We start from the raw sequence: 26,167 nt of genomic DNA, 5'->3' as shown, positions 1-26,167 counted from the left end.
CTCTAATCACTTTTCTCTTAAATGCGCATGCATTCTTTCTAATCGGTGGCCCTTTCTATGTTTGCACCCGGCGCACATGCTTTAAGGAGCGCCATGGCGCAAACAGAGAAAATGCACCATCTCTGTAACAGGGGCAGGCATCTAACCCAATTCATCAAGAGACATATTTAAATCTTTTTGAAGTTCCCTTCAAATATCCACATGAATTAGCTTTATTGCACATACCTGACTGATCAGTTTGTATAAAATGTACAGGAAGGAAAGGGCTGCCCAGTCAAAATGTACATATTCAGGGAACATGTGCCAAAAGCAACTTCACTTTAACTGATGTATTTGCATAAAATAGAAGTATTCAAACACTGGGATTGTGTCTATGGTAACATATGGGCAGAATCATTTAGTAAAATATTTCATTTACAAATTGCTTGGAAACATTTTCCTATTCACTTAGAGCTTAGTGCCTCCTTAAAGTAACATTTCCCGTCAGAAGTACGCATGTTGTTCGTATAACCTATAGTATGTGCAGTCACTGTATCCAGTTTTTGAAAAGCAGTATTAGTGCCCAGCAGTTAAGGCATTCACCGCCTATTCACCATGATTACTCAAGGCCTAGAGCCAGACTCATTTAATAGACAGCCGAGTGTGTGAGATTTGTCTACAGAAATACAAACGCTTTCTTTTTGAGCGGTTCCTGTACTTTTAGTCTCTAATCCCCTAGAGTTAGAAGCATTTTGTAGTTTTAATTGAAAAGGAAATGCTAAGACCTCAGTGAATTTGATATGATGGCATCCAGCCACTACCTACATCTGGCAAGTAATTACCGTGGAGGAAACACAAATAATTTAGGCTAGAAAGTTACAGTAAACTTGTCTGCAGAAGCATAGCATATTTCCTTTTAAGATCTTTGATAAGAGTAGACATAATGCGTGCTCAGAGCCGAAGCATGCTGTAGGGGCACCGCTGTTTATTCACGAATTAACAGTAAATAGCAGTAGTTAAGAAGTAATTGCTGTTAATACCGAGTGACCCCAGAAAAGAGAAAGAAAAGGTGTGCTCATTTTTCAAGTTTAACTTTCTACGTCATGATCCCTCCTCTGCGGTAGGCCCCTTCACTCAACATCACGGATGCATAAAGAACCTTTGAAAATAAAACTGAAAATATGAATTTCGTGTATAATATACAAGTCAAATGTATTTACACGTAATTAAAATCATTACATAAAGGGCAATAAGACAAATATAACATTACTGTTAGAACTAACAGCATCAGGGTGGCTTCCCCCATTTTGTCTTTTCCCCTCCTATTTTGGTGAAATACATCTTGTATTGGCATTTTGTTGGCTTGCTTGTGCTCACTACTTAAGCATGGTAAAATTGGCTTGCATCTAATTGGCACATTTCATTTACTTATAAGTGCCGAGTAAAGTAGATCTAAAATGAACCATGGCCTGGAAATAAATGCTAGTTGTGGGCCTGCGCCACTTATTGTGCCACCTCCTTAAATTGCCAATTAAAAACATGTCTAAGGCATGCCATAATCTGATTGCAGTTTAAGCTGATATTTCTACCTGGCAAAATAAAGCTTTTACCAGGCCTAAACCTTCCTTTTAATACATATGCCACCCTTAGGGTAGACCCTGAATAGCCCTTAGGGCAGGGTACAGTGTAATTAAAAATGTGGCCATAAAGTTTTACATTTTACATGCCTGATAGTGAAAAACTCTTACATTTGTTTTTCACTACTGCAAGGCCTGCCTCTGCCATAGGATAACATTGGGCTGCCTTATAAGTGATAACTTATATTTGAGACCATGTAGAAAAGTCATGTTTGGTCTCTTAAGAATTGTAATTTAAAGTCCTCTTTGATGGTAAAGTCACATTTTAAGTCACAGTTCTAAACATGCCACTTTTAGAAAGGTGGCATTTACTTGCCCTAGCCATTTGGTGCCAGGAGGCTGTGTCCTGGGTCACATGACTGGGTGTAGTTGGCTGTTGGCCTACATGTATTCCTCCCAAACAATATTACAAAAGAGGAATAGGTCTTGTAAAGGATGGGTCATCATGTCAGGATTGGGAAGGAGCTATCACCTACCTCACTTGCACTTCAAAATGGCTGCCTCAGCCCTCTGATGCAGGACTTTACACTAGCCTATTGTCACATCAGGCATCTTGGGACCAGGGAGGGGAAGGAAGTAAATTCCAGAACCACATGTGGGGAGGAAATCGGGAGGTTTCTCCCACTTCAAAGCTGGCACCAGATATAAATATTGGACCCTCAGACAAACTCTGGAATACACTCCTGGAACTGTAGATACTACAGAATAACTAATGCCCAACTTCCAGAGGACTGTCCTGCCACATGAGGCCTGCCCTACTGCCTGAAGAGAAGACTGGACTTACGCCTTCATCCCGGACTACCTGAAGTGACTCCAAGAGTCGGCTGACTGACACGCTGTTCAGAGCTACAGGGACATAACAAGCTCCAGAGGGCTCTCTGCAACTGTCCAGCTGACCTGCAGCAACTGGACCTGCCTGGACCTGCAAATGGACCTGCCTGAGCCCTGCTGGCCTCTGCAAGTGTGCGTCCCTGATCCCCAAGAGGCACCTTTCCAGGTCCTGGGCGCTTAGAGTACACTTCTCTAAAGAAGGAGGCGAAATCCTGAATTTTTGGGATGTTTGTGACTGTGAACAGGTTTTTCACTCAAAGATCTTGCCACCCTCAATAATCATCAATTTGAAGCTCCCGTGGACCTGACTCTTCATGCTAAAGAGGCCACCAGAGATGACAGGCAACGCGAGATCTGCACTTTGCACTCCAACATCGACAGTCCATGGTGACTGCCAACACGAAGCCCCAGCAACTACAATCCATTATGCACAACAGAATCTTCATGCTACAGCGATAAGTCTCCACGATACCTGACCTGCTCATTGCCCTACAGGGATGCGCATCCATGTCGGTTTCCCAGCTGCTTGTGGCTTCCTTCACAGCATACTGGACTCTTTGCGCTAGACTTTGAGAATGTAATTTTTTCAGCAGGACTAACTAGCCTGATTCCTGTATCCAGCCTATGCTCTATCGCAGTCAGCCGGAACCTGTGAATTTCCCCCAGTGTAGCATGACCAGATAACTGCTAGTGGCTCTTTGTGTTTTTAAGCACTATACCTTAAATCTTTGAAATTGCAAATGTCCGTGTCTATTGGTTGGATTTTTTTAGTGTTGGTAAAAATATATTCATTACATTTTCTTCTATTGTTCTAAATTAGTGGGATTTTCTGTGTTTTGTGTCTTTAATTTATTACAGTTTAAGTGCTGTATGAATACCTTACATATTGCCTCTAAGATAAGCTTGACTGCTGCAGTGCCGAGCTACCAGAGGGTTAAGCACAGGTTAATTTAGTGACTTTTTGGGGTTGACCCTGAAATGGATTGTGGCAGTTTCTTGAGAAGGGCTCACACCCCCTTCAATCAACAAACCAATTTCTCACAATTATTAGAAATTTAAAGGTGTAAATAGCCTCTAAAAGTGAAAATAACTGGACAATAGATAAGGTGGAAAATACCACATAAGTTAATAATACAATATAAAGTGGCACCACCTGTACATAACTAGGGAATAACAAGCATATTTGTGACTCATAACACACCAAGGTGACTCATAATATGCTTTAAGTGTACCTTGTGGTGGTGCAATATTCTATACATTACATACATTGCAATGGAAATACTCCATTTGAAGCAGTCAGAAGGTTATTTGCTGTTACAGGGCTCAGCAAACCAATTTTTCTTTAGGAAAATGCATCTGTCTATGCAATAAGGTTCCTTTAATCAGACTGGCAAAGGATCTGCGAGCTTTGCATTTATCTTATGTGAGCTCTGCATCCTGCAAGCAAGCATTTATCTTCATCGCATATGAGTTGTAATTTTTCTTGCTGTTATATGTAATGCACTCCAATGTCCACATGCCAGGTCTGTGCTAAAAAAATTACTATAGTAAATAATAACAAAAGCCATAATGCCTTATAGAAATTTATTACATATACGCTTTTGGAGTTGACACTGAATAAGAGTTTGTTGCGGCCTGGATCAGTGATTCCTGAACCTTTTAGAACCACAGTCCACTTTCGAGAACAAAAACATTTGTGACCACCTACGTTAAAAGCTTTGAGGTGGAGCAACTTTTTTATGTAACTAAAGCATTGTGTGGTAGCACATTGTCATTTCAAGACAGCAGATTTTCCTTTAAAAGGGCCACTAATTGTGCACAGACATACCGTTTAACTGATAAATATATTTAGCACATAAAAGATAATATGTGGAAATGGAGCTTCTGTGAATATTTATCATTTGTGCATCAACAAGTGTGTGTCTTGATTTGTTTTGATCCTTTTAAAGTCTCTGTTTTCCGCACACTTAGAATTACAAAAAAGTGATTCATTTTTGCTGCCCTAACTGCTGAATGCATGCAGTACGTTTACTGGTATTGTTATTTAGCCCTGTGACTCTGCCATCACCGCCACTCGAAGGGGGAGCGGGACCGGGACAGGACTCAAGTTTGTTCTAATGACCTGCCAAAGACAAAAACTAAGATCCCCGTAACTGTGTCTCGATAATGTCTTACCTAACTAGTGCAGTGGGGGCAATTACCACGGAGATCCACAATGTAGAAGCCCAGTTGGGTATGGCTGAGGCGAGTACGGACGGAAACATCCCTCGCTTGGAATCCTTATGTACCCCAGTAACTGATCCTGTAAATACTACAACGGGGGCTGAAGGTTGTATTCATTAATATAATGCTGTGACAAACCTAGATCAGAAACTGACTCTGGGGATTGGTGAAAGCACATCTGTGACCTCAGCAAGGGAACTGTCTGTAGCACCTTTGAGAAAAAAGGGTCCTAAGGGAGGCACAAATAAAAGGGCCCCTGTCGCCCAGGAGGGACTTGGAAGTCAACGGAATATCGAAGAAAGGCAGCCCTCGTGTTTGGAACCTACCCCTACGGATAGAATTTTAACTCATTTTGATACCATATTTGAGACACTAAGGGTTGAATTAATTAATTGCATGAAATGTGGGGTTGAAGGGATCATGAAGAAACTGGAAATCTTGAAAGGAACTGGGAAAGGGTGGCCTGTCCGAATACCCCTAGGAAGGAGAAGGGGGAGAACAAAAATCAGATTCCCTCTTGTAAAAATGTTAATCCTAATGTAGTTAGGGTACTCACAACTGGGGAAAATGGGGCTAGTACATCTGGTTATAGCCCCCAGCAGCTTAATAAACCTACCCAGGGTCCTAAAATAGACTCCAAACAATTGAAATACACTGGAGCTCCGGGATAGTTGATGTTAAGCCTTGTACTGGCCCAAACAACCCGATTGGGGGGGGGATAGTCATGTTAGCCTCCATCTACCACCGGAGGCCACATCTTTAGTAGCAGTCCTAACTGAGGTACAACCTCTTAAGCTGAATGTTAGTGAAACTACAGGGGAATTAATACGCAAAGTTAAATTTTGGTGTTCCAGACACTCAGAGGGAGGCCTGATGGCGCCAGCTCATATTATAATGGCCAGACTAGTTGAAAGGGTTGGCCATTGACATAAAAACATAGGTGGAGACTGTGTTGATGTACATTTTGATTTGAAGGGTGTAGCTGGTTGGCTCTTTGAGCCTGCTCAGTGCGGTGATAAAGAGGGAATAAAAGCTTTTCCTCTGGGGGTTTTTTATACTCCCAAAGGGGTTGAGAGGGCCAACTGTTCATTTTCCACTCTAAGGCCACAATGGAGAGAAATTAGGGAAAGAGTGTCAGACCAAACCCGAGTGGAAATTTTACCCCAGTGAGTGGGACAATTATGACCCCCTTAACCGAAGGGGGTGTCATAAGGAAATATCCAACCACTAGTGGGGTGGAAATATCCAATAGATTTGAAATATTGAGTGAGGTGGACGGTAATGATTGACTAACTACCATCCCTCTTATTCAAGGGTGGGAGGAGGAAATACCACGGGAACCCTCAATAAACATAACAAACATGACACAAGTAAGCAAGCCCATTGAAGTAGGTACAGTTAAAATACTTAGCTGGAACATTGCAGGGCTGAGAAATAAAATGGAGGATGTTATATGGATTAATTTCTTAAAAGAATATGAAATTATTGGGCTCCACGAATCCTGGGAAGTGGGTAATACCCTCTGGGTGGATGGCTATACCACCTATTTTGAACCAGAGAGGACTTGTCAGTTGGAAGCCAAAAGGGGGCTTGATTACTCTAATATCCCTTAAAGTTACAGGTACTAATCGAAAACTGGAAACAGGGCTAGTAAACTGTTTAGCAGTTGAAATTATACCCACCAACTCAATTAAAGTTTTAATTGTTACTTTTTATAATTCTTTTGATAGAACTTCTACCATTGAACATTTGTCTAGTCTTAACATTTATTTGAAGAGTTATAAGGAGCAACACGCGACTTTTTATTTGGTTGTTATTTTAGGGGATTTTAACATTCATTTATGTTCCAAGAATTGTCATGTTACTGATAGCTTAGGGCCTGGTATATATTCAGATGTACATTTTGAACACACACAGCATGGGGAATTTCTGGAGCAAATCCTTGCAGATTTGGGTCTTTTATATCCGAATGATTTATGCAATAAGGTTGATTCCGATCCTTCAAAGGTAGGGGAATGCATACGACCATTGATTACATTTTTATAAATACTGCCTTGGAAATGTTTGTTAAACATCACACAGCTAAGTGATCGCAATGTAGTGACCACAATCCTATATACCTGATATTGGGTGGAGGTATCAGGCTCAATCTGTAAATGGATAAATGGGTATCCACAGCAGTTATTAAGAATAAAGACCAGGGCTATAGATTAAAATGGTGTAGGGTCATTCCTGAAGATTTCTGCGATAACTTAGCTTCCAATGTGGGATTGGGAATAGAGTTATGTCTCAACAGTGGGGCTAGAGATAATGGGATTTTAACCGCCTATAGTAAAATTTGTATGCAGGTGGCTGAAGACCTTACGTATGATAGTAAGAACTACCCCAATAGATGAGAGAGGTGGTTTGATCAAACATGCTCAGTGGCACATCAGAACTTGATGGCCGCTCTAAAGAACAGACCACAAGACAAGAGTTCTATAGTTGCCCTTAGAAAAGAATATAAATTAGCTATTAATGCATGCAAGTCAGATATCAAAAATGACACTCTGAATGAATTAATGTCAATTGACGTAATAAAAAATAGCGCCAAGTTTTGGAACGTTGTGAATAAACCATTCTTCTCCGACAACAATGGTAGTTTGTTGGAGTGTAATATCCCCGAAGAAGATTGGTTTACTCATTTTAAAAATGTATATGGGGCCCAGGGTGTTTTGGAACCTGGTAGTTCACCATATGTAGGTAGGAAATATTCCCTAGTCTTTACAGAGAGTGAAAAAGCAGTGACTATAGATCAAATGTCGAGGAATAAAGCTCCTGGTCCGGACGGCATCCCTGCTGATCTATACAAAGCTGATATAGCCATGTGGTCTAAATTACTAGCTAATGTTTTTAATAAAGCCTGTGAATTAGGTTTACCCCAATCTTGGTCACAATCAGTAATAATGCCAGTTTTTAAAAAGGGGAATAGAGATGACCCGCGATCCTACAGGCAATTTCATTGATAGATTCAGCTGTGAAGGTTCTAGGTTGGGTGGTTTTAAGTAAGCTTACTGAGTGGCTAAATGATGCTAATATCCTCTCTAATCTACAGTATGAGATTAGAAAAGGGAGAGGAACAATGGATCAGTGCCTACATTTGTTTCTTTTGACTGGAAAATACACGGTTGCGAAGAAAGGTTCACTTCATTTGGCATTTATGGATCATTCTTCGGCCTTTGACCATCTAAATAGATCCAAATTGTGGCATCTGTTATTAAAAATAGGTTTAGATGAAAATATAGTACATTTTTTAGTGGATCTGCATCAGAGCCTTACAGCCACGGTTAGATTTGACCAAAAAGGCAACATATATATATATATATATATATATACACACACATGTATATGTGTGGATATTCTATCTATCTATCTATCTATCTATCTATCTATCTATCTATCTATCTATCTATCTATCTATCTATCTATCTATCTATCTATCTATCTGTATATTATATATATTCCATGGTTTATTATAGAATATAATTGTTTTAGTTAACCAACTCACAATATGTGTAGTGAAATATAGAATTTGTTATTTGTATACAATTTAGGCAAACATATAGCAACAAAGTGCCTTCGTATAAACATTTCCTTCCCTTTCTGTAACTCATTTTCTATGTACACTCAGTAATTTTCTTTTTAGCTTTTAGTTTTGTGTTAATGATGGTAAAAGTTTATTTAAACAGATGGTCCGTTAAACTATAGCATAGCATTACAATACATTAAAAATAATGTATAATCCCACACCCCTCTTCAAGACCAATAAAATCCTACCCACCGCATAGGTTACGTCCAAAACCTTTATATCAAATATAAGTCATATTGCTTCAGCCCTTACCAAAACCTCATATTTACTAAAAATAGGTTTTAAACGTCTTAAAGATAAAAAATATACACAATCCATTAAAACATTAAGAGAGGAGCAGTGCATTCCTAACCTATAATTGCAAATGCCCTCCCCATTCCTTAGCCTTAACTCTCCCACATGTTTTGAATAAGCCGGGGTCAATCCCACTTGAAATCTTAAAACGTCCAAATGAATTGCTTAATTGGGTAAACTAGCTAAATAAAATAAAAATTATGTATGATCCCAGAAATTTCTTAGATTGAAGGGGGATTTCTTTGTACTTAAATATTCCTATCCTCTACTGAGAAATCCAACACACCTCTGCCCCTTCGAACCCTCTTCCATATCTGTAGGGGGACATCAGTTTTGCAACCCTTTATTTTAAAGAAGTGAGCCAGCCTTGCCAGCTGACCCCTTCCTTACTAGCCTTGCCCACTAGTGCATATTTCCTTGGTGCAAGGAACAGAAACTTTTACAATTCTTGTGGTTATTAACATGTCAAAACCATAAACAAAGGGTTGAAGTGGTGGCATTCCAAGAGTTCAACTTAACTTCCACCCAACCGCCTGGATCATGGAGCATAAAGGGAGATCTTGGAGCAATTTAAGACAGTATCTTTCCTATTTCTCCCAATCATGCCTAGATCCTAAGCCTAAGATCTCCAACCCATAAAGCAATTGAGGGGCAACATTGCTTTAAAAACTGTGAGGAATGGTTTTAGTGAGAGTCATTCAAAGTTCCTTTAAAATGTCTTCAACCCACCTATCCACTGTGGCTAATGCCCAGGTTTTCAAAGCTTTGAAGTGTATATTTCACTTTAACATATTGTTACATATTACCCCTAAATACGTATAGGGTAAGGTCCCCTTAATGGTTATGCTTCCTAATTTCAAGTTAAACTGCTTGCATTTCTTCCCAAATACCACGGAATTCATTTTTTAAACTTAATTATGAGTTTGTTCTCCTAGCAATAGTTGTCAAAAGCATCTAATTGTCTTTGTAAGCCCACCAGCATTCCATTGAAAATAACCAGATCACCTGAATAAAGTAAGCAATGTTTCTGCAGCCCTCCCATACTTGGGGTAAATTAATGGGTTGATAAAAAACAGCTGGTACAATGCAAACAATATTGGCTCCATGACAGATCAATGTCAAAGCCCATTAATCATAGGTATTTTATGGTAAAGAGCAACCCTGGCCCAGTTCTCATCATGCAGTGCTTTTAGCTCTACAAACAGGGTACTGGGAATATTCATATTAATATATTTTTCCCATAGAATAGCTCAATTTACCTAGTCGAAGGAAGCGAAAAATATCCAGAAAACTGTAAATGAGATTACCTCTTGTCTCTATTACTTGTTGGGCCATGGGCTAAAACAGTGATCCATCGTTGAGTGCCTTTCTTTTAAACTCCCCTTTTCAGTGGGCACTAAAGCTTCACTAGCTTTTAGAGAATAGTGGATTTTCTGTTTAACTGAAGAACAAACCATTAGTATGACAGAGTCTTGCATTAGAAGTATTAGAGGTAAAGCCCAAACAGCTTTACTCAATAGTTCACTGCGTTTCCTTCCTACTGACATTAATTAGCGTGCTTCAAATACCTGTTACCAGTAAACGGTGGCCTACATCCTGAAATATAACTTTGCTTCCCTATTTTGGGAACCTACATTTCATGAACTAGACTTTATTTAGAGAGTGATTCATAGAGGAAATGAATTGTTCAACTACAGACAAGGTAGTCTGAACTTGAGGAGATGAAACTAAACACTTCTTTGGAAATGATTACAAACATTCTCACTCTTATCTATTAAGAAACTACTTCTTTAATTCCCTCAACACAAAGGGTACATACATTCCTTTTCTCAGTTAGACATTCTAGTCTGTCACCAGAAGAAAATACATTTATACATTATATATCGATTCTTTTATGGGTGGCATTTAGTGAGTGTGGTATTACTGTTATATTCTGACTTCATCACCTACACATGTGGAATAATACATGATATGTATATATCCCTCCATTCCAAGCTACAGCTCTTGCAATGTAGGAGGTTTTCTACCGTCTTTTCTACCCATAAAGCAGGATTGCTACAGAAATCTGAAAAAGGTGCGAAGCCATTTCAAACCTCATCTGTCTTTACATCTATCTTACTTGCAACTCTAACGTGTCCTTTTCTCCTGACTCAAATGCTACCACTTCAGATACGAGGTTTCCATTACTAAGACTTTGCATTCATTGTATACTGTCTCTCAACACCCCCACCACAAGTCAGTCACATCTTTTTCTCCTCACTATGCATCATTAAAGTAACTTTTCCCCCCTAAATAAGCTGCTGAATAGAATGTAGTAATTTCAAGCTTAACGAATCTTATTTTTAACCATGGTCCCTACTCCTTGGTGGACTTTGAACATGCTCTTTTCACTTATATCAATCTTCTTTTTTTAATAAGTTTTCAGCATGTGCTTTCAGACTATGGTCGCTTTTTGCAGGTTGAAGCTTTAGCTTTAAGATAATGCACCCAGGTTTGTAAATACACTTTCAATTCTATATGCAATATTACCTCATATTTAGCAGAAATACCTGGCTACACTGAGTGATACACATTAATAAGCTAGATAAGTGAGTCAGACTTCTTGTGGACTAATGTATCTGCTGTACTGACTGACCAAGGTTTCCTTGTGCAAATAGATTACTTTCGTCACCATAGACAAAAGGTTTGTACCATACAAAATAAAGTAATAATGGCAATGTATATTTCCCTAAAAATGAAGAAATAAACTAGTTATGGTGAGCAACATAACCCTCATTCCCCAATGCACTGCACGTGAACTCAGCGTGTCACCACAGCGTATTATTGCTCAGATCGCCATTCATATTATGGATGTTGATTACAAAAATGAAGGTGTTGTATGCTCCTACGCTGCTCTATGTAATGGACCCAGTAGGTTATGGAACAAAAACTGCCATAACACATAACCTGAGTTCCGTGTTAAAGGTTGCTGAATCCAGGGCTTTCTTCAATGAGGATCAACAGCTGTTGGATGCAGGGCTAGTCTTGTATCCAGGCCTAGCACTTAACACAACTGTCCCCTAGAGGTTACAGTGAGCCTGTTGGGTTTTGGTATGACTTGTGGTCAGGTCTAGTGTGTTCTGGGTGTAGAGTCTGGTATTTGGCCTGTTGATGCACCCTGGCTATGTTCTGTACGCCCCTACTTCCAGCTCCTATTAGGCATGACATTCAACAATGTCAAGTGATCTGTCAGTGTAGCACATGACTCTGTAAGTAAGTAACATGGCTCTAAACCCACTTGGCCTGGATAAAGAGTTATGCCCAATGTCCCTCAAGCTAACGAAACTCGATCTTTGGTTACGCCCGGTAGACTTTGAGCAGATGCTTGGATCGTGGGTGCCAACAGCTTCCCCCTCATTTGGCATTGAACCTTACCACACATACTAACAGTATATGTGAGTGGTACCTCCAGATCTGCAATTGCTCAGCCATAAAGTGCACATAAGCAGTGGCTCTGCCAGAAGAAACCTCAAAAACAAGTGACACCTCTCCCATGATGTACAGTAGAAATGGGTGCAAACCACTTATAACAATCCTAAGCAGTCTTTTTTAATATGGCTACGTTTCCTAGCTACTGCCTCATTGTGTGGCTTTTGGATGTGATTCTAATTGGCTCCTTTGCAGTCTTGTTCTCTGGGTTAAAGCTTTATTAGCACAATCCTGTTTGACATGCAGCGAATTTTAAAACCTAATTTGTGCCTTGCTCTGAATCCAAACAAAGTTTCAGTGGGGGAGGGGGTGTTTTAAATTTCTTTCCTTTCTTTATTTTGTCGCCCAAAGCCATTGTACTTGGATGGCCTCTTCTACATATTGCTTTTTCGTATATTACTGGGGTGTAAATGACACTAAACTAAGAGTGTGAACAATTTAAAGATTTAGCTTTCGTTCTTATGATTACACTGTGTTTTTTTAAATGAGCGCCAAAGCCAATTATTGACAGCCACACTCTCAGTTGTAATATATAGGTATCGAAATTAACAACAAATTCTATAGGGATGGTGATGTTCTGAAAGGGAAGGTAAGGTGTCTTGTTTGTCCAGCAAAGCTAAAGAAAGCAGTCTTTGAAGACAAGAAATGGGTAAAGTCAAAAACACATCTTTCATGTTGAGTCTGGGAAGCCAATCCCCTTTTTCTAAAGTTTTATTAAAAATTGTAATATTGTTGACTCCATCTTGCAGTGCCAACTGGTCACTTAGGAACCGAGAAAGTTAAACGCATGGCAAGACTGGACTCTCCCATTCACTATTTCATGTACGCATGAGTTATAAGTCTAAAATCCTCCTTTCATCGAGACTAAACATATCTCCTGCCTTCTGATACTGCAAAGCTCTATTTGACAGCATACTGGATTCGACAGAGCTCAATATCCATTGTTATTAAGTGACATTCTCTGTGAACCAAGCCAAGCTGCTTCCTACCCTGCTTAAAACTGTGAGATATGATAATCCTGTCATAAACTGTAGATCGTCGAGTTTTACCTCTGCTCTGTCAATAAACAGTTTCCTTCATCCCACTAGGCAGGCAGGAATTTGAAAACAAAACCGTTGTGTGCCTGCTTAGGCCTTTCAGATATCGAATTCAGATGGAAAGTTCTCTGAATATTCCTTTGGCCTGTGTACAAAGACCTGCCAAAGGAGGGGGCGCTTCAATTTTCCACTAACTAGAAGTTACTTGGTCTATTACTAAATGTTGGTTTCATTTGCCCGCTTAACTCTCAGGATAGATCTGAACACGCCATAAAAGCTTCGCCCCAGAGAGATGGTGTACAGCGAGTCGATGTATAAATACGTGTATGAAATGGGAATCAAAGTCACAGGTTCAAATACCGGCGGATCCACTCAGCCTTTCATCCATCTGAGGTCGATAAAATGAGTACCATTGAGTTGTATAACAATAAACATCTGTTATTCAGCGCCAAGAGACCAGGCGGGGGTAAACATGCGCTTTACAAATACACGTTATGTTATGTGAGAGCCCAGAGTTGTACGAACACAAGACTGCAGTAAAGACTGAAATAAATACATATATTCACAGAGTAGGACATGGGAATCAAATAATAGTGCACTTAGCAATACACAATGAAAATGGTAATTCAGTAAAATACAATGGTAAAAGAACGGTCACTGTTGCAATAAAGATGTGAGTGGTGAACCGTAGCTGTGAGAACACAATACGTTAAGAAAGTCTCTGAAATGTACAAATATATTCATAGTGTATGAAATAGGAATAAAAAATTAGGGAGTAAACATAACAATACACAATGAAAATGGTAAATCAACACAACCCAGTGGTAAAGCAGAATCACTTTCGTCATAAACAGTTGAGTGCCCAACCAGAGTTTTCAGAATAAAATACTTCAGTAATATTTCTAAAATAAATATATTTACAGTGTAGGACATAGAAATGAAATAATAGAAAGTACACATAAAATTAATAGATGAAAATGGTAATTCAGTGCAATGCAGTGTTGAAACCAGATATGTGGCTAACAGCAGTGTTAAAAACTGAGGTTTCTGGTTGGCAGAGTATGTCCCCTGTCCAAACTGGAGACACAATCATAACCAGGGCAAGTCAGATACCTGTGCTCCCCCTCTGGTAGCTTGGCACAGAGCAGTGAGGCTTAACTTGAGAGGCAATGAGTAAAGTATTTGTGCACACTTTAATTACAGTGACACAGTGAAATCACAACAAAAATACTCCAAACCAGCTTAAACAAATAGAGAACATTTACCTCAGTAAAACAGGACCGAAATGACACAAATCAAATAAGTAGAACTTGAGATATGAATTTTTAAAGATTAAATGCATAATACAGTGCTCAGAAGTCACTAGTGCTCAAAAGGTTACTTGAGGTCGTGAGCGACTGGTCCAAATCCTAAGTTCAGGCTGACCGCGATAGAGGGCAGGCCGTCTACAGGCCATGCAACGCCCTCTGAAAAAAGTATCTTTGTAGGAAGCAGTTGACGGAGACTCCAAGAGTTGGTTCTGATTTAGGCAGTCAGGTTGATGAGGGGAAGTCGAGCCGGTCAGTCGTGTCTTCGGATCAGTGCTACATCATCCTCGTGCCTTGTAGTTGGGACCTCGGATCAGTGCTGCATCATCGTTGAACCTTGTAATTAGGTAAACGAGCCATCATCTAACAGCTCAGGGATGTCCTCGAATCCACAATACGTCAACGGGCATTGTGTAATTTCCAATCAGCGCAGTGGTTTCAATAAGTAAATTTTTGCAAAAACAGCTGCAGAACCCTCTTCTGAGGGCAGGGACTAGAGGGGGCACCTTAGGCAAGGATAAGACCCACAGATGTCAGAGTCCAGCACAACCAGCAGAGTTGCAAGAAGTCTTTTGTGACCCTGAGACTTCAGAGAACAGGAGGCAAGCCAGCAAGCCTTTGGAGAAACATGTGTTTAAGGATACAGAGTGCATGTCCGTTCCATCTTACTCCCAGGCAAGAAGCAGAAGGCCAACACAGCAGAGAAGGTAGCAAAGTAGCAGTCCTTCCTACTGCACAGAAGCTATTCTTTGAGGCAGAATGTACTTGGCTCAAGCAAAGTTCTAATTTGGAGGTGTCAGAGGTCCAGTACTTGCGCTCAAATGTGCCTTTGAAGTGGGGGGGACATCAAAGAGACATTTGAAGATCAGAAGGTCCCTGCCCTTCCTGCCCTGGATCCAGACTCACTATAGGAGGGTATGCAGCTGTTTGTGTGGGGACAGGCACAGCCCTATTCAGGTGCAAATGTCAGCTCTCTCTCTCAATCTACCTCAAGAAGGCTCATCAGTCTGGTGATGGGCCATCAGAATGCATATGTCAAAACCCTTCTCCCTTTGTGTGACTGTCTAGAGGGAATGCACTAAGCCCAGAGTCATCCAACATAGATCTGTACTTAGAGACAAGCAGAGGCACTGATTGTTAAAAGTAAGGAAATCTAAACTTTCAAAAAGTGGCATTTTCAGACTTATAATTTAAAATCAGACTTCACCATAAGTTGCAATTTTAAACCACACCAAGAATGCCAGGTCTAACATGCACTATATAACAACACTGCAATCCTGGAAGAGAAAACACAATACAAAACCAGTGCAGTTCGAGAATGATGTAAAGAAGGCCTTCAACAGTGTCCGCAAACATACTAATTACAGCTGCTAATAAATTGCGTTGACAAGGCTATAACCAGTCCACAAACCTAAACTATTCACAAAACTAGTATTCACAAGCACAAAAGAAGTTAAATAAAGAAGCAAACACCAAAGTACCGGACAATACAGTAAAACTTGTAACCTGTAAAGGAAATGGGTATTGTCTCGGAGTATGTATGGTAAGTTAATTTCTGGGTCGGAACAAGGTAATTCTTTGGGCGGATTCCCTTCATCTGGGATATGACTCTGCCATAAGTTCTATAAACTCTCTGTCAGTTGATGCACACTCAGGGGGACCAACCTCAATGAGGAAGCTGGTTTGAGCAGACCATTGCACAACTCAGAGCAACAGTTGCAAGCCCACATGAATAAGGGACTTCTTTTAGACAACTGAAGTCTGTTTTAATCTAGCTAGTAGGCAAGGCAAGTGGGGTGCTAGACCATTGTAGAAGCATCATGGACAAACAAAGAAGAAAACCATAAACATCTGTGCAGAGAGGAATTGTGTCAGCCATGCAGACTCACTCCTCAGCTGACCAGCTCTTGGAGCAGTAGTTATTGTGGCAGCCTCCTCTGTTCTAAGTACTGTTCTGAGTAGAAAGGACTTCTAGGCACTATGTCTGTGTCTCTGAGCTTCTTGATATGGATGAGGCATTTAACACAGGTATGTTCAGCATTATGTTAGGCTATCAGAGCTTCAGCATGCAGTTTTCTTTCTGTTCTTAGAAGGAAACTGGTAGCACCCCATGTCAAGTTGTGGATGTACTACTACATTAAGGTTCAGGAATTTCTATTTCGAAAAGGGTTCAGCAAGCTTGAGAGAAGATCTACCTTATATGCCCAAGTTCAGACAGTTGGCCATGCCGATTAGCAAATCAGAATTAGTTTGCTTTCCAAGTTCAAAAGGTCCTGTAAGTTAGGCTGGAACATGGTTTCTTCATGGTTTGCTCTCAACCGAGGGACACTATTTCTCAGACCTAGACTGTTATAAAATGGTAATTGTCAAACATTACTTCCTCTGGTGCCCAATACTCATTCTCTCTACCTCCTGTCACACCATACTCATCTGCTATGATGATCATCTCTAATTGTGCCAATTCTCAGAAGATGAAAGGATAATATTGGCAATGTTTTTTTCTTAATTCTTGAAAAGTTTTAAATACTTAACCCTAGACCTATTTTATATCTGTGCAGCCATGTTATCAGGGGTTAGACTCTCCAGTTTGCTGTGGTTTCCCAAACTATATCCTATTGAAGTCTGTTTCGCTCTGAGCTTTTTATATGCTCAATATATTTATCGGATGTATGATATATTATCGAAAGACAAAATATAGATATACAAAAATATCGAAGCAAAAATATCGACATAAAAAATATCAAAGTTGTATCTACATACGTGAGGGTAAAAATTACTATTCCCACTCCAAAGGGTGCCACAGTAGGGAAAGCGTTGGATAGCGTAGGGGTAAAAATTACTATTCCCACTCCAAAGGGTGATACAGTAGGGAAAGCGTTGGATAGCGTAGGGGTAAAAATTACTATTCCCACTCCAGAGGGTGCAACAGTAGGGAAAGCGTTGGATAGCGTAGGGGTAAAAATGACTATTCCCACTCCAGAGGGTGCAACAGTGCGGAAAGCTCTGGATAGCGTAGGGGTAAAAATTACTATTCCAACTCCAAAGGCTGCAACAGTAGGGAAAGCATTGGATAGCGTTGGATAACGTGGGGGTAAAAAATACTATTCCCACTCCAGAGGGTGCAACAGTAGGGAAATAGGGAAAGCGTTAGATAGCATAGAGGTTAAAAATTACTATTCCCACTCCAGAGGGTGCAACAGTACGGAAAGCGTTGGATAGCGTAGGGGTAAAAATTACTATACCCACTCCAGAGGGTGCAACAGTAGGGAAAGCGTTGGATAGCGTTGGGGTAAAAATTACTATTCCCACTCCAGAGGGTGCAATAGTAGGGAAAGCGCAGGATAGCATAGAGGTTATATTAACATACTTATCAATTACATATTTTTTTTAACAAAAAATAGATGTAATATTTTATTTACAAAAATGCATTACTAAATACCAAATATTAATAATTAATATTTACTTAATAACAAAAAATTACTTACCACACTACTCCCCCTTCAACACACAACACACTACAAAAAAACACAATTAATATAAATATCAATCAATCAATTAATAACAATTAATATTAATACATTTATGTAATTAACTAATTGACAATTATTAAATACCAATTAATAATTATTGACCATAATTAATTAACAAGAAATTAATTTACAATAAGAATAAGCAATATTTATTAATACATTATTTATAATTAATATTATAAAATCATTTTATAAAACAATTACCAAGTAATTAATTAACAATTAATTAATAATAAATACCAATAAATAAATACAATCTCTTTAATTAATTTAATTTAATTATTTCACACCCTATTCCCCCCCTATAAACACACAACCCACTACACATAAATGAATCACATAAAACATTTAATTATCATTTAATCAATTAATAATAATTAATAACCAATGAATTAATAATTAACAATACCCAAAATAATATTAATACAATAACTCTAATTAATTTAATTAAATAATGAATAATAATTAATTACCAATTAATTATTAATTAACAATAACAAAAAGTAAAAAATATTATTACATTAACTCGAATTAATTCAATTAAATAATTAATAATAATTAATTCCTAATTAACTATTAATTATCAATTAATTATAAATCAATAAAATTTAAAAAATATAATAATTAATTAATTATAATTAAATTCCTTCCCACCCTATTCCCCTATAAACCCACAACCCGCTCTGATACTGAAACGCAAAATGTAAACAAAATTACTAATTTCTAAACATACATTAAAAAACATGTTTAGCAAACATATAAAATACATAATAAAATACATAACACTAAACAAAATTTCGATATTAGTAACATTGATATATTTGATATCGATATTACTAACTTAGATATTAAAACCATCGATATTACTTACCTTAAGGTCGATATTCTGTCCATCGATATTATTGCACATCGATATTCTGTACCATCGAAATTAAAACATCGATATTACTGTATATCGATATTTAAATTTCGATATTTTGGCTACTTACCATATTTATCTATATGATAAGCTCTTCAACCCTATTTTACTCCTACAAACCCAATCCTGTTCACCTTTGCAAAAGGCTGATTCATTTATTCTTTAATGCTGCATAAGGTTAACCCTTTTAAGTTTTGAAGACAGCGTGCCACACGATAATAGACAGAGACTTCCAAACAAAATAGGATGATTACAGTTGATTTGACCACTAGGGCAAACGCTTGCACAGCATCTTAAAAAACAAAAACGGCTTCTGAATTATCCTCACCTCAGCAGATACCCACCGGTAAGGAATAAGGGGAATGGAATCTTACACAAAAAGGATAAAAACAAAGGGGGCAATTTAGAGTTTGGCAGAGAGGGTACTCCGCCACAAATATGACGCATATTCCATAGGCCGTATAACAAGTGCATTTTATCCAATGGTGTAATATGACGCCCGGGATATCCCTCACTTTTGTGATGGAGTAACCCATCCACTGAACTCTAAACCAGGCCCTAAATCATCACTCATTACAATCTGTTCTCATTTACATTTGCCAGACTTGAGCACTCGATATACTCATTCAGGGATCACAGCCCAAGCAATACAAATGGAAACGTTTCAGAGAAAAAGGAAAGTACATTTCATTTTAAGCAAAGCAAGTTGGAGAGCTTACTGAATTCAGTTCTATAGAGTTGTAGATATTCGTGGACTGCATTTTTGTACTAAGCTCTGCTCCTAGGTATGTTGGTATTTATGTGCTTAATTTACTGGGCTGCACTTTACAGCCTCTGTTCTTGGCATGCAATGAAAGGGAAACTCTTCGCAATGGTGTTATTGGAGCAATGGCAGCATGTCTTACAGTTTATGGAGTCTACTGGGTTACCTCTTTCCCCACAGGGTGACAGACCACAGGAACAGTTACCCGGGTCACTCAACAGGCAGTCAGAACGATGGTTGCAACCACTGCTTTAGGGTGATTATGGTGACCCCTACAGCAGAGGTAAATTTGTTTTAAAAAAAAGTGTGGTGGCTCTCGTCAGGAGGCAGCTTGCACCAGCCTATTTCTCCTGTTAGCACCACCTTTAAAGCAGAGCCAACTAGGAACCATGAAAGTGGGGAGAGGGTGTGGCCTAATGGCCAGAGCTGCAGACTTCAGAGCTGGGGTACCAGGTTTGAGTCTCAGCTTTGGCTCTAAACCCTGTGATTCTGGACAAATCACGTCATCGCCCCATAAATAAATGCAACCTTAACTGGTGCTCATGAAAAGCGCCGGTGTTGAAGATTAAGTGCCGGTGCTGAGCACCAGAATCCACCGGGTCAAATTAAGCACTGCCCTACAGATTTATCCGATTGAATAACATCCAAACTAGAGTGGTGCTAATAGAAAGGCATCGTGACACATGATACTGACAGAGATAATCCTAAAATATGAGCAAATTATTGCAAACAGTTTAAACTGACATATGTGGGAACAGGGAAAAGAAGTACACATATTGAGATACTCCACAGAGTGTATGGAACTCAAGTGAGAATGTCAGTAAGATGTATAACATAATGGCCTGTAGTGGAAATGTCGGAGCACCTTCTCTCCCATGATGTAGTCCTGCGCCACAGACCACTATCATTGTTTTGTTGCATATCATGTCTGCACACTCATGTAGGTAAGATATGCATGCTTGCATTGTTAGCACCAGATGTTTCATGGTGACATCAGCATACATGCTATTCTGAGGCATGTATACCTTTTCTTATTTTTTGGGACTATACATGTGTTGATAGTGTTGTTTTTGACCAGATGCTCCTGTATGACTCCTATTACCTTGGCCTCTGTATTTTAAACAAATTATTTTGCCTTGTTATTTCTTTTTTCACAACCCACATATTCTTATTATCTTGGTCTGTATATTTAAAACAAATAATGTTGTGTTCTATGATTTTAAGATGTCATAACGTACTCAAACATGCTTAAGATATGAATGTTAAAGGGTTTTGAGCTATTTCAAACAATTTGTGAATTGCAAAAAATAAGAGCAGGAGAAAGTTAGGAGCTTTTTTTTTGTCGTATACCTGATTCATAATTCGGACCCTTTAAAAATAACATTAACACTCACAAAATAAATAAATATGGAACAGTGGGATCATGGTATGAGAAATGTGTTCCATTTTATTTGAAACTTCAGCCAAAGGAAATGAACATATATAGCATTACCACAATATATCCCAAACAACATGGTCCCCCATTCAGGCAAATAAACAGGGTGATGGTAAGTCCCATGGGGCAGTTCAGTGCATTCTAAACTGTGGTCTGGGGACCCCCAAAGGTCTGCAAAGCCTACTCCGGGAGCCCATCTTTGTTTAGAAAATGAAAGAATATTAACAGATTAATAAGGAAGTAAAATTTTAACATTTAGAACATTTTATAAATGTGATCTATGGTTGGAGTCTTCAGGGCTGTATAGTAATGGCCGCTCGGTTTCCTTTCTGACTACCTTATTGTAAAGGAGGCGGGTCGAAAGGAAACTGGCTGGTCATTCCTTGAGGGGCCCGCCACTGAGTGCAGGGAAGAACTGCACCTCCCATTTCACTACAGGAGAATGCACTATGGCCAGTTTATGGCCGTAATGCATGCTCCCAAAGTGAAATATAGGAATGCGACGAACAGTGTTCAGTCGCATCCTAATGAGGTGGGCGGGTCTGCCGACTGGGTATAGGTCGGTCCCAGGACCAAGTCGGTGTCAGGCGGAAGGAATTCCATTCGACATCAAAATCAGGCCCTAGATATTAAATTAGTATCCTCACATTGATTCGTGAAGCAGAGCATGTGCATCACACAGAATATAATATTGAAGATGCTTGGCCTCAAATTAATTTTTAAAATTAACATTAAAATGTGGATTCTTTTTATATTTATTTGTGAAATACATCAAATATTAAATATTATGTGTGCATTTGTTTGATGAATATTTGTTTCAGTACTTTGTGTATTGTTTAGTGGTTCAAATCATCCTAAATGATTAGGCCTGGGTCCCTGGCTTCCAGTAATGACTCAGTGAAGGTAATCGAATTCCAGTAATAGTTCAGGGGGGTCCTGGGTTCAACTAATTATTAAGTGGGGCTACACAGAAGTCAAAAGTTTAAGAACCACTGGGGCAGTGTATCCAGTGCAATATATTTCACGAGATGAAATACGTTTCTGAAAGTGTTAGTTTATTATGTGCCCTATGTAACACCATACACACTGACATATAATTCATCTAAGTAATACTCTATAGTATGCGCACAACGTGACATTCCCTCCTCCCCAAATTCCTTCACCTTACCGCCCGCTACGCCCAATAACTCTCAGAATCAGGGTCTGTTGTCCACGGCGTAGCCTTTTTATTCACATTACTCTAGGAGATTAGTCAATTTACCACAGACCATTACCAAAGAAAGGTATCCTTCTTGGATATATAACAATTATTCACAGCATCACACTTTAGCTGCATCACATGTCAATGGCAGTAAGGAAATTAGGTACAAGATTACACTTTAACTTTAACTCGACTCTACACAACTTGGCCGTACATTTAAACTTTACACTTTAACTTTAAGACTCGGCCGTACAATAGAACTTGGCCGTACATTTTACCTGGCCCGTTTCGACTACCAATGTCCCATTGTGCTGCGCACATTGCACCGGCAGGCCCCAACGCACTACAGCCAACAGTTACTTGACATCCAGGGCACCGCATACCGCACCGGCCCACCGAGGTACCTGAACACAGGCAGCTTCCCCAAGATACTACTCAGTCCATACTTTGTGGGTTAGGGCAATTCATCTATGTAATACTCTATTTCATGGAGCATACCATGTCACACTATGTCCAGAGAACCACATTCACTCAGATGGAATACAGTTTTATATATACGGCAAGAGCAAGCCAGGAAACAATGCCATCAATATCTATATCGTTAAGTTGGATTATTGATAAAAACTGATTCAACAATCAATCTCTATGTTAGTGTGAGCCAATAGATAAAACAAATGTGATATTTCCAATATGATGGCTAGATGGCTCATTGAGTTAATTACCCTCCGCCAATATCTATAATGATAATGATCTGCAGCATGAGCATACATTTCAGGAAGGTCCACTCAGCCTCCCACCTTTCAGAGGTCAGTAAATTGAATGCCATTACATTAGGTGGTGGTAACACCCAGGGCCCCCCGCCAGGAGGCTATTGCAGCTTGCACCCATTTCCTCTGCCAGCGCTGCCAAAGACCAAACAAACTCAACTACTAACTGTCAAATCCTACAAGTGTCACAATTCAGTTTATTCCAGGCCCCAACAGCTATAAGAATGGCTTGGGCAGCAGACAGTAGTAATTTTGAATGGATATTGAATGAATAAACAACAGTTGTGTTTATCTCTAATATAAACAAACCGTGCCACCATTTGGCAGACTGTCATAAGTGTCAGTGTTGACAATTAAGCGGTGGTGCCAAACAATTGGGAACTACCTGCTCAAATTAAGCACTAGCAACATATGTTATGTACTGCAGCTCAAAATAGAATATGTGTAATAGAAAGCACCATATGCTAAGTACATTTTATTTTACAGAGTTTTATACTGAGCGAACTTGACCTGAAGGTATCAGAGTGCCTTACATAGCACCAGCTGCATTACATGAGGACACGTTAATTTTTTTTGTTAGGCACAGGGAGATTAAGTGATATTCCCAGAATCACAGGATGTTCAGCATCATTGCTGAAACTCGAACCCAGATCCTCAGATTTGAGGGCGACCGCCCTAGCCGTTAGGCCAACTCCTCTCCCCAATCAAACATTTTGATTTTGATGTTCCAATGCTATGTGAAGGGGTATACAGAACACCTTTGATTCATGTGAACTTTATTTCTGCCATCATGCCCTATGTCTTTCCCAAAACATTCAGCTGAATTGCAATATTATTTTAAGGACTAAGGCTTCCATCACCTAGTCAATATGTAATAGATCTTTGACTGAGGAGTAAAACGTGACTTTTTGCGCAGGATTAGGCCCAGCTCCCTTCAAATGTTGGGACCAGTTCCCTTCAAATGTTGAATGACTGTGCGGGTGAATGTTACGAGTATACATTCATTCCATGAAATGGTATTCTAACGTAATGCGAATCCTGGACCTCACTTTCCTTAATTATGTAACTATTAAATCACACATATAAAAGTGGATATAATATAATTTACGTTGCCTTCTAAATTGTTCAAAATGCACCCTTTGATTGGCTCGATAAAATCCTAGAGGAGGGCATTTTTGTAAGTTGCCTCAAATGTTTGTTTCAATGACCCACTTAACAAGAGAAAGGGATTCATCTCCTGTGAACAGTTGTCCTAAAAAGTATTTCTGGTTTCACCCCCAACCTTTATGGCAGTATTTTTATTTCAGGTCTCCTAGCACCCATAGTGTGTCTTTTTGATGACACATTGTTTGTTCAAGTGGAGGCACATGCTTATCATAGACTTTTATAAGGGTCCCAAGAATGAAAGACCTTGGAGATGTCTTCATATTATATTGTAGTATGGTTAGGTACATTATTCTTGCCATCTAAAAAGTTGCCAAAAGCAGGGATGAAGGAGGAGATGTGCAGACCCCACTCGCCCAAGGTACATATGGCTTGTTTACATCAATTCATTTATATCACTTCAAACAAAGATCACTCATCACTTAGCAGATATATGTGTACTTACACCATAACATACACATAACACATACTGCAATGCGATATGCTGTAAATTAAAAATATTGCCCAACTCCTTCTACAGCCAACCTTAAAGTGACCTCTTTTATAGCCCACACCAGTTTATTGAAATGATTGACATATCATTAGGCACACCAAAATTTAAATCCCTATACCATTAAGTACTCTTAACATTCTGTGTTGGCATCAGACGTAAATTGATCTCAATCTAGAATAAACACTGAGAGCGAGTTGATAATTAATACACGATTATCATCATATTAATTTTAAAAAATTAAACACTTTGAAGAATCATTGAAAATCATAGTCCTTACCTTCCTTTTGCGGAGCTTAACATGGCTAAAAGCAGGGTTATTGCTTGATCGATTATCGTTTGATTGTACATATTGTAGGCTTTCCAGTTTTTTGGTCTTTTTGACAATTTCCTTAAAATAATCCATTTGAGGGTGTTCATATCCTAGTTTCTCGAGACCAGTGTTCTCTGGAATCCTGTCTGAATCATGATTCAACATGACAGGAAAGTGCTTGTAAGTCGAAAATTGTGACCTTTCATGGTCAATAAATGCACTTGGAGGACAATGATCATGCTCCGCGTTGTAAACTGCATGCTCATTCACATTATTCAGAGTATTCAGTTTCCTATGTTGTTCAAATACTGCTGTATTCAGCAGCTCATTTCCAGAAGTAATAATTTCTTTTTTAATCAAAGAGTTTTTTATTTCATCTTGAGGTGTATCTGTGACATTATTGAAACAGGCGGTATAAGAAAGGTTTAGGCTGTTCTCAGCACTGACTGGAGTTTTCTCCTTCACCATTTCAGGATGTGCTTCATTAAGTTCATTAATAATATGTTCCTCACCTGGAGAGACAACTTCCGTGATTTTATGATGCTCAAAAAAATTTGCTAATAGACTTTTAGCCACGGGAGCTGATCCATCTGGGCTCCGTTCACTACTTTTTAGCTTACCATCTTCCAAAGTTATCGATCCAAGTTCTGATTCATCACCAGAGATATGGACCAGTGTTTCTGTGCTGGCCTCTAGAATAAGGAACTGCTCTTCTTCAGGGTTAACTTTCTCGTCGAGGTCCTTTGGCAGTCTGCCCGACAGGTTACCAGGGCTGCCTATTAAATCTGCTCCATGAAAGCATTCTGGCAAGGATGCACATCTATCTTTTCGGCCCGCCAGTGCATCAATTTCTTTTTCCATGCTTGCCTTCAAGTTAAGGATTGCAATCCCATGGCAACATTCTGCATCATGTTCAGTAGAACAAGAAGGTGCTCCACTCCACTGGGTCACATGTTCCTCCCAGCTCTTCTTTCGCCTGGTCGTAGACGTCATGTTAGGTCAGCCACGAGCTGCATGGAACCTTCCCCAGTGAGTCACTGATGACATGGCAGATGTGTACGGTCCAAAACCCACAGATGCTTTCACAGTGCTAACATCTGTAAGAAATAAAAGGGGGTTTGTTTAGAGATCTGGGCATAATTTATTGCATTGCAAAAATGTATAGGGACAGAAAAAAAAGA

At 39.2% G+C, this 26,167-nt stretch overlaps 1 protein-coding gene across 1 annotated transcript in view; it reads right to left on the bottom strand.

Moving 5' to 3' along the window:
• The window catches only part of DLC1 (DLC1 Rho GTPase activating protein), a 1,582,515-nt gene that overhangs the window by 1,422,903 nt on the left and 133,445 nt on the right, over window positions 1-26,167 (bottom strand). Inside the window, exon 2 of the mRNA XM_086962607.1 lies at window positions 24,954-26,083. Coding sequence (XP_086818733.1) covers window positions 24,954-25,979 — 1,026 coding nt within the window. The 5' untranslated portion in view covers window positions 25,980-26,083. The remainder of the gene's footprint in view (window positions 1-24,953; window positions 26,084-26,167) is intronic.

The sequence above is a fragment of the Lissotriton vulgaris genome, chromosome 3_1 (genome assembly GCF_964263255.1).
Source record: "Lissotriton vulgaris chromosome 3_1, aLisVul1.2, whole genome shotgun sequence".
NCBI lineage: Eukaryota > Metazoa > Chordata > Amphibia > Caudata > Salamandridae > Lissotriton > Lissotriton vulgaris.
This window is presented reverse-complemented; position numbering and strand designations above follow the sequence as displayed.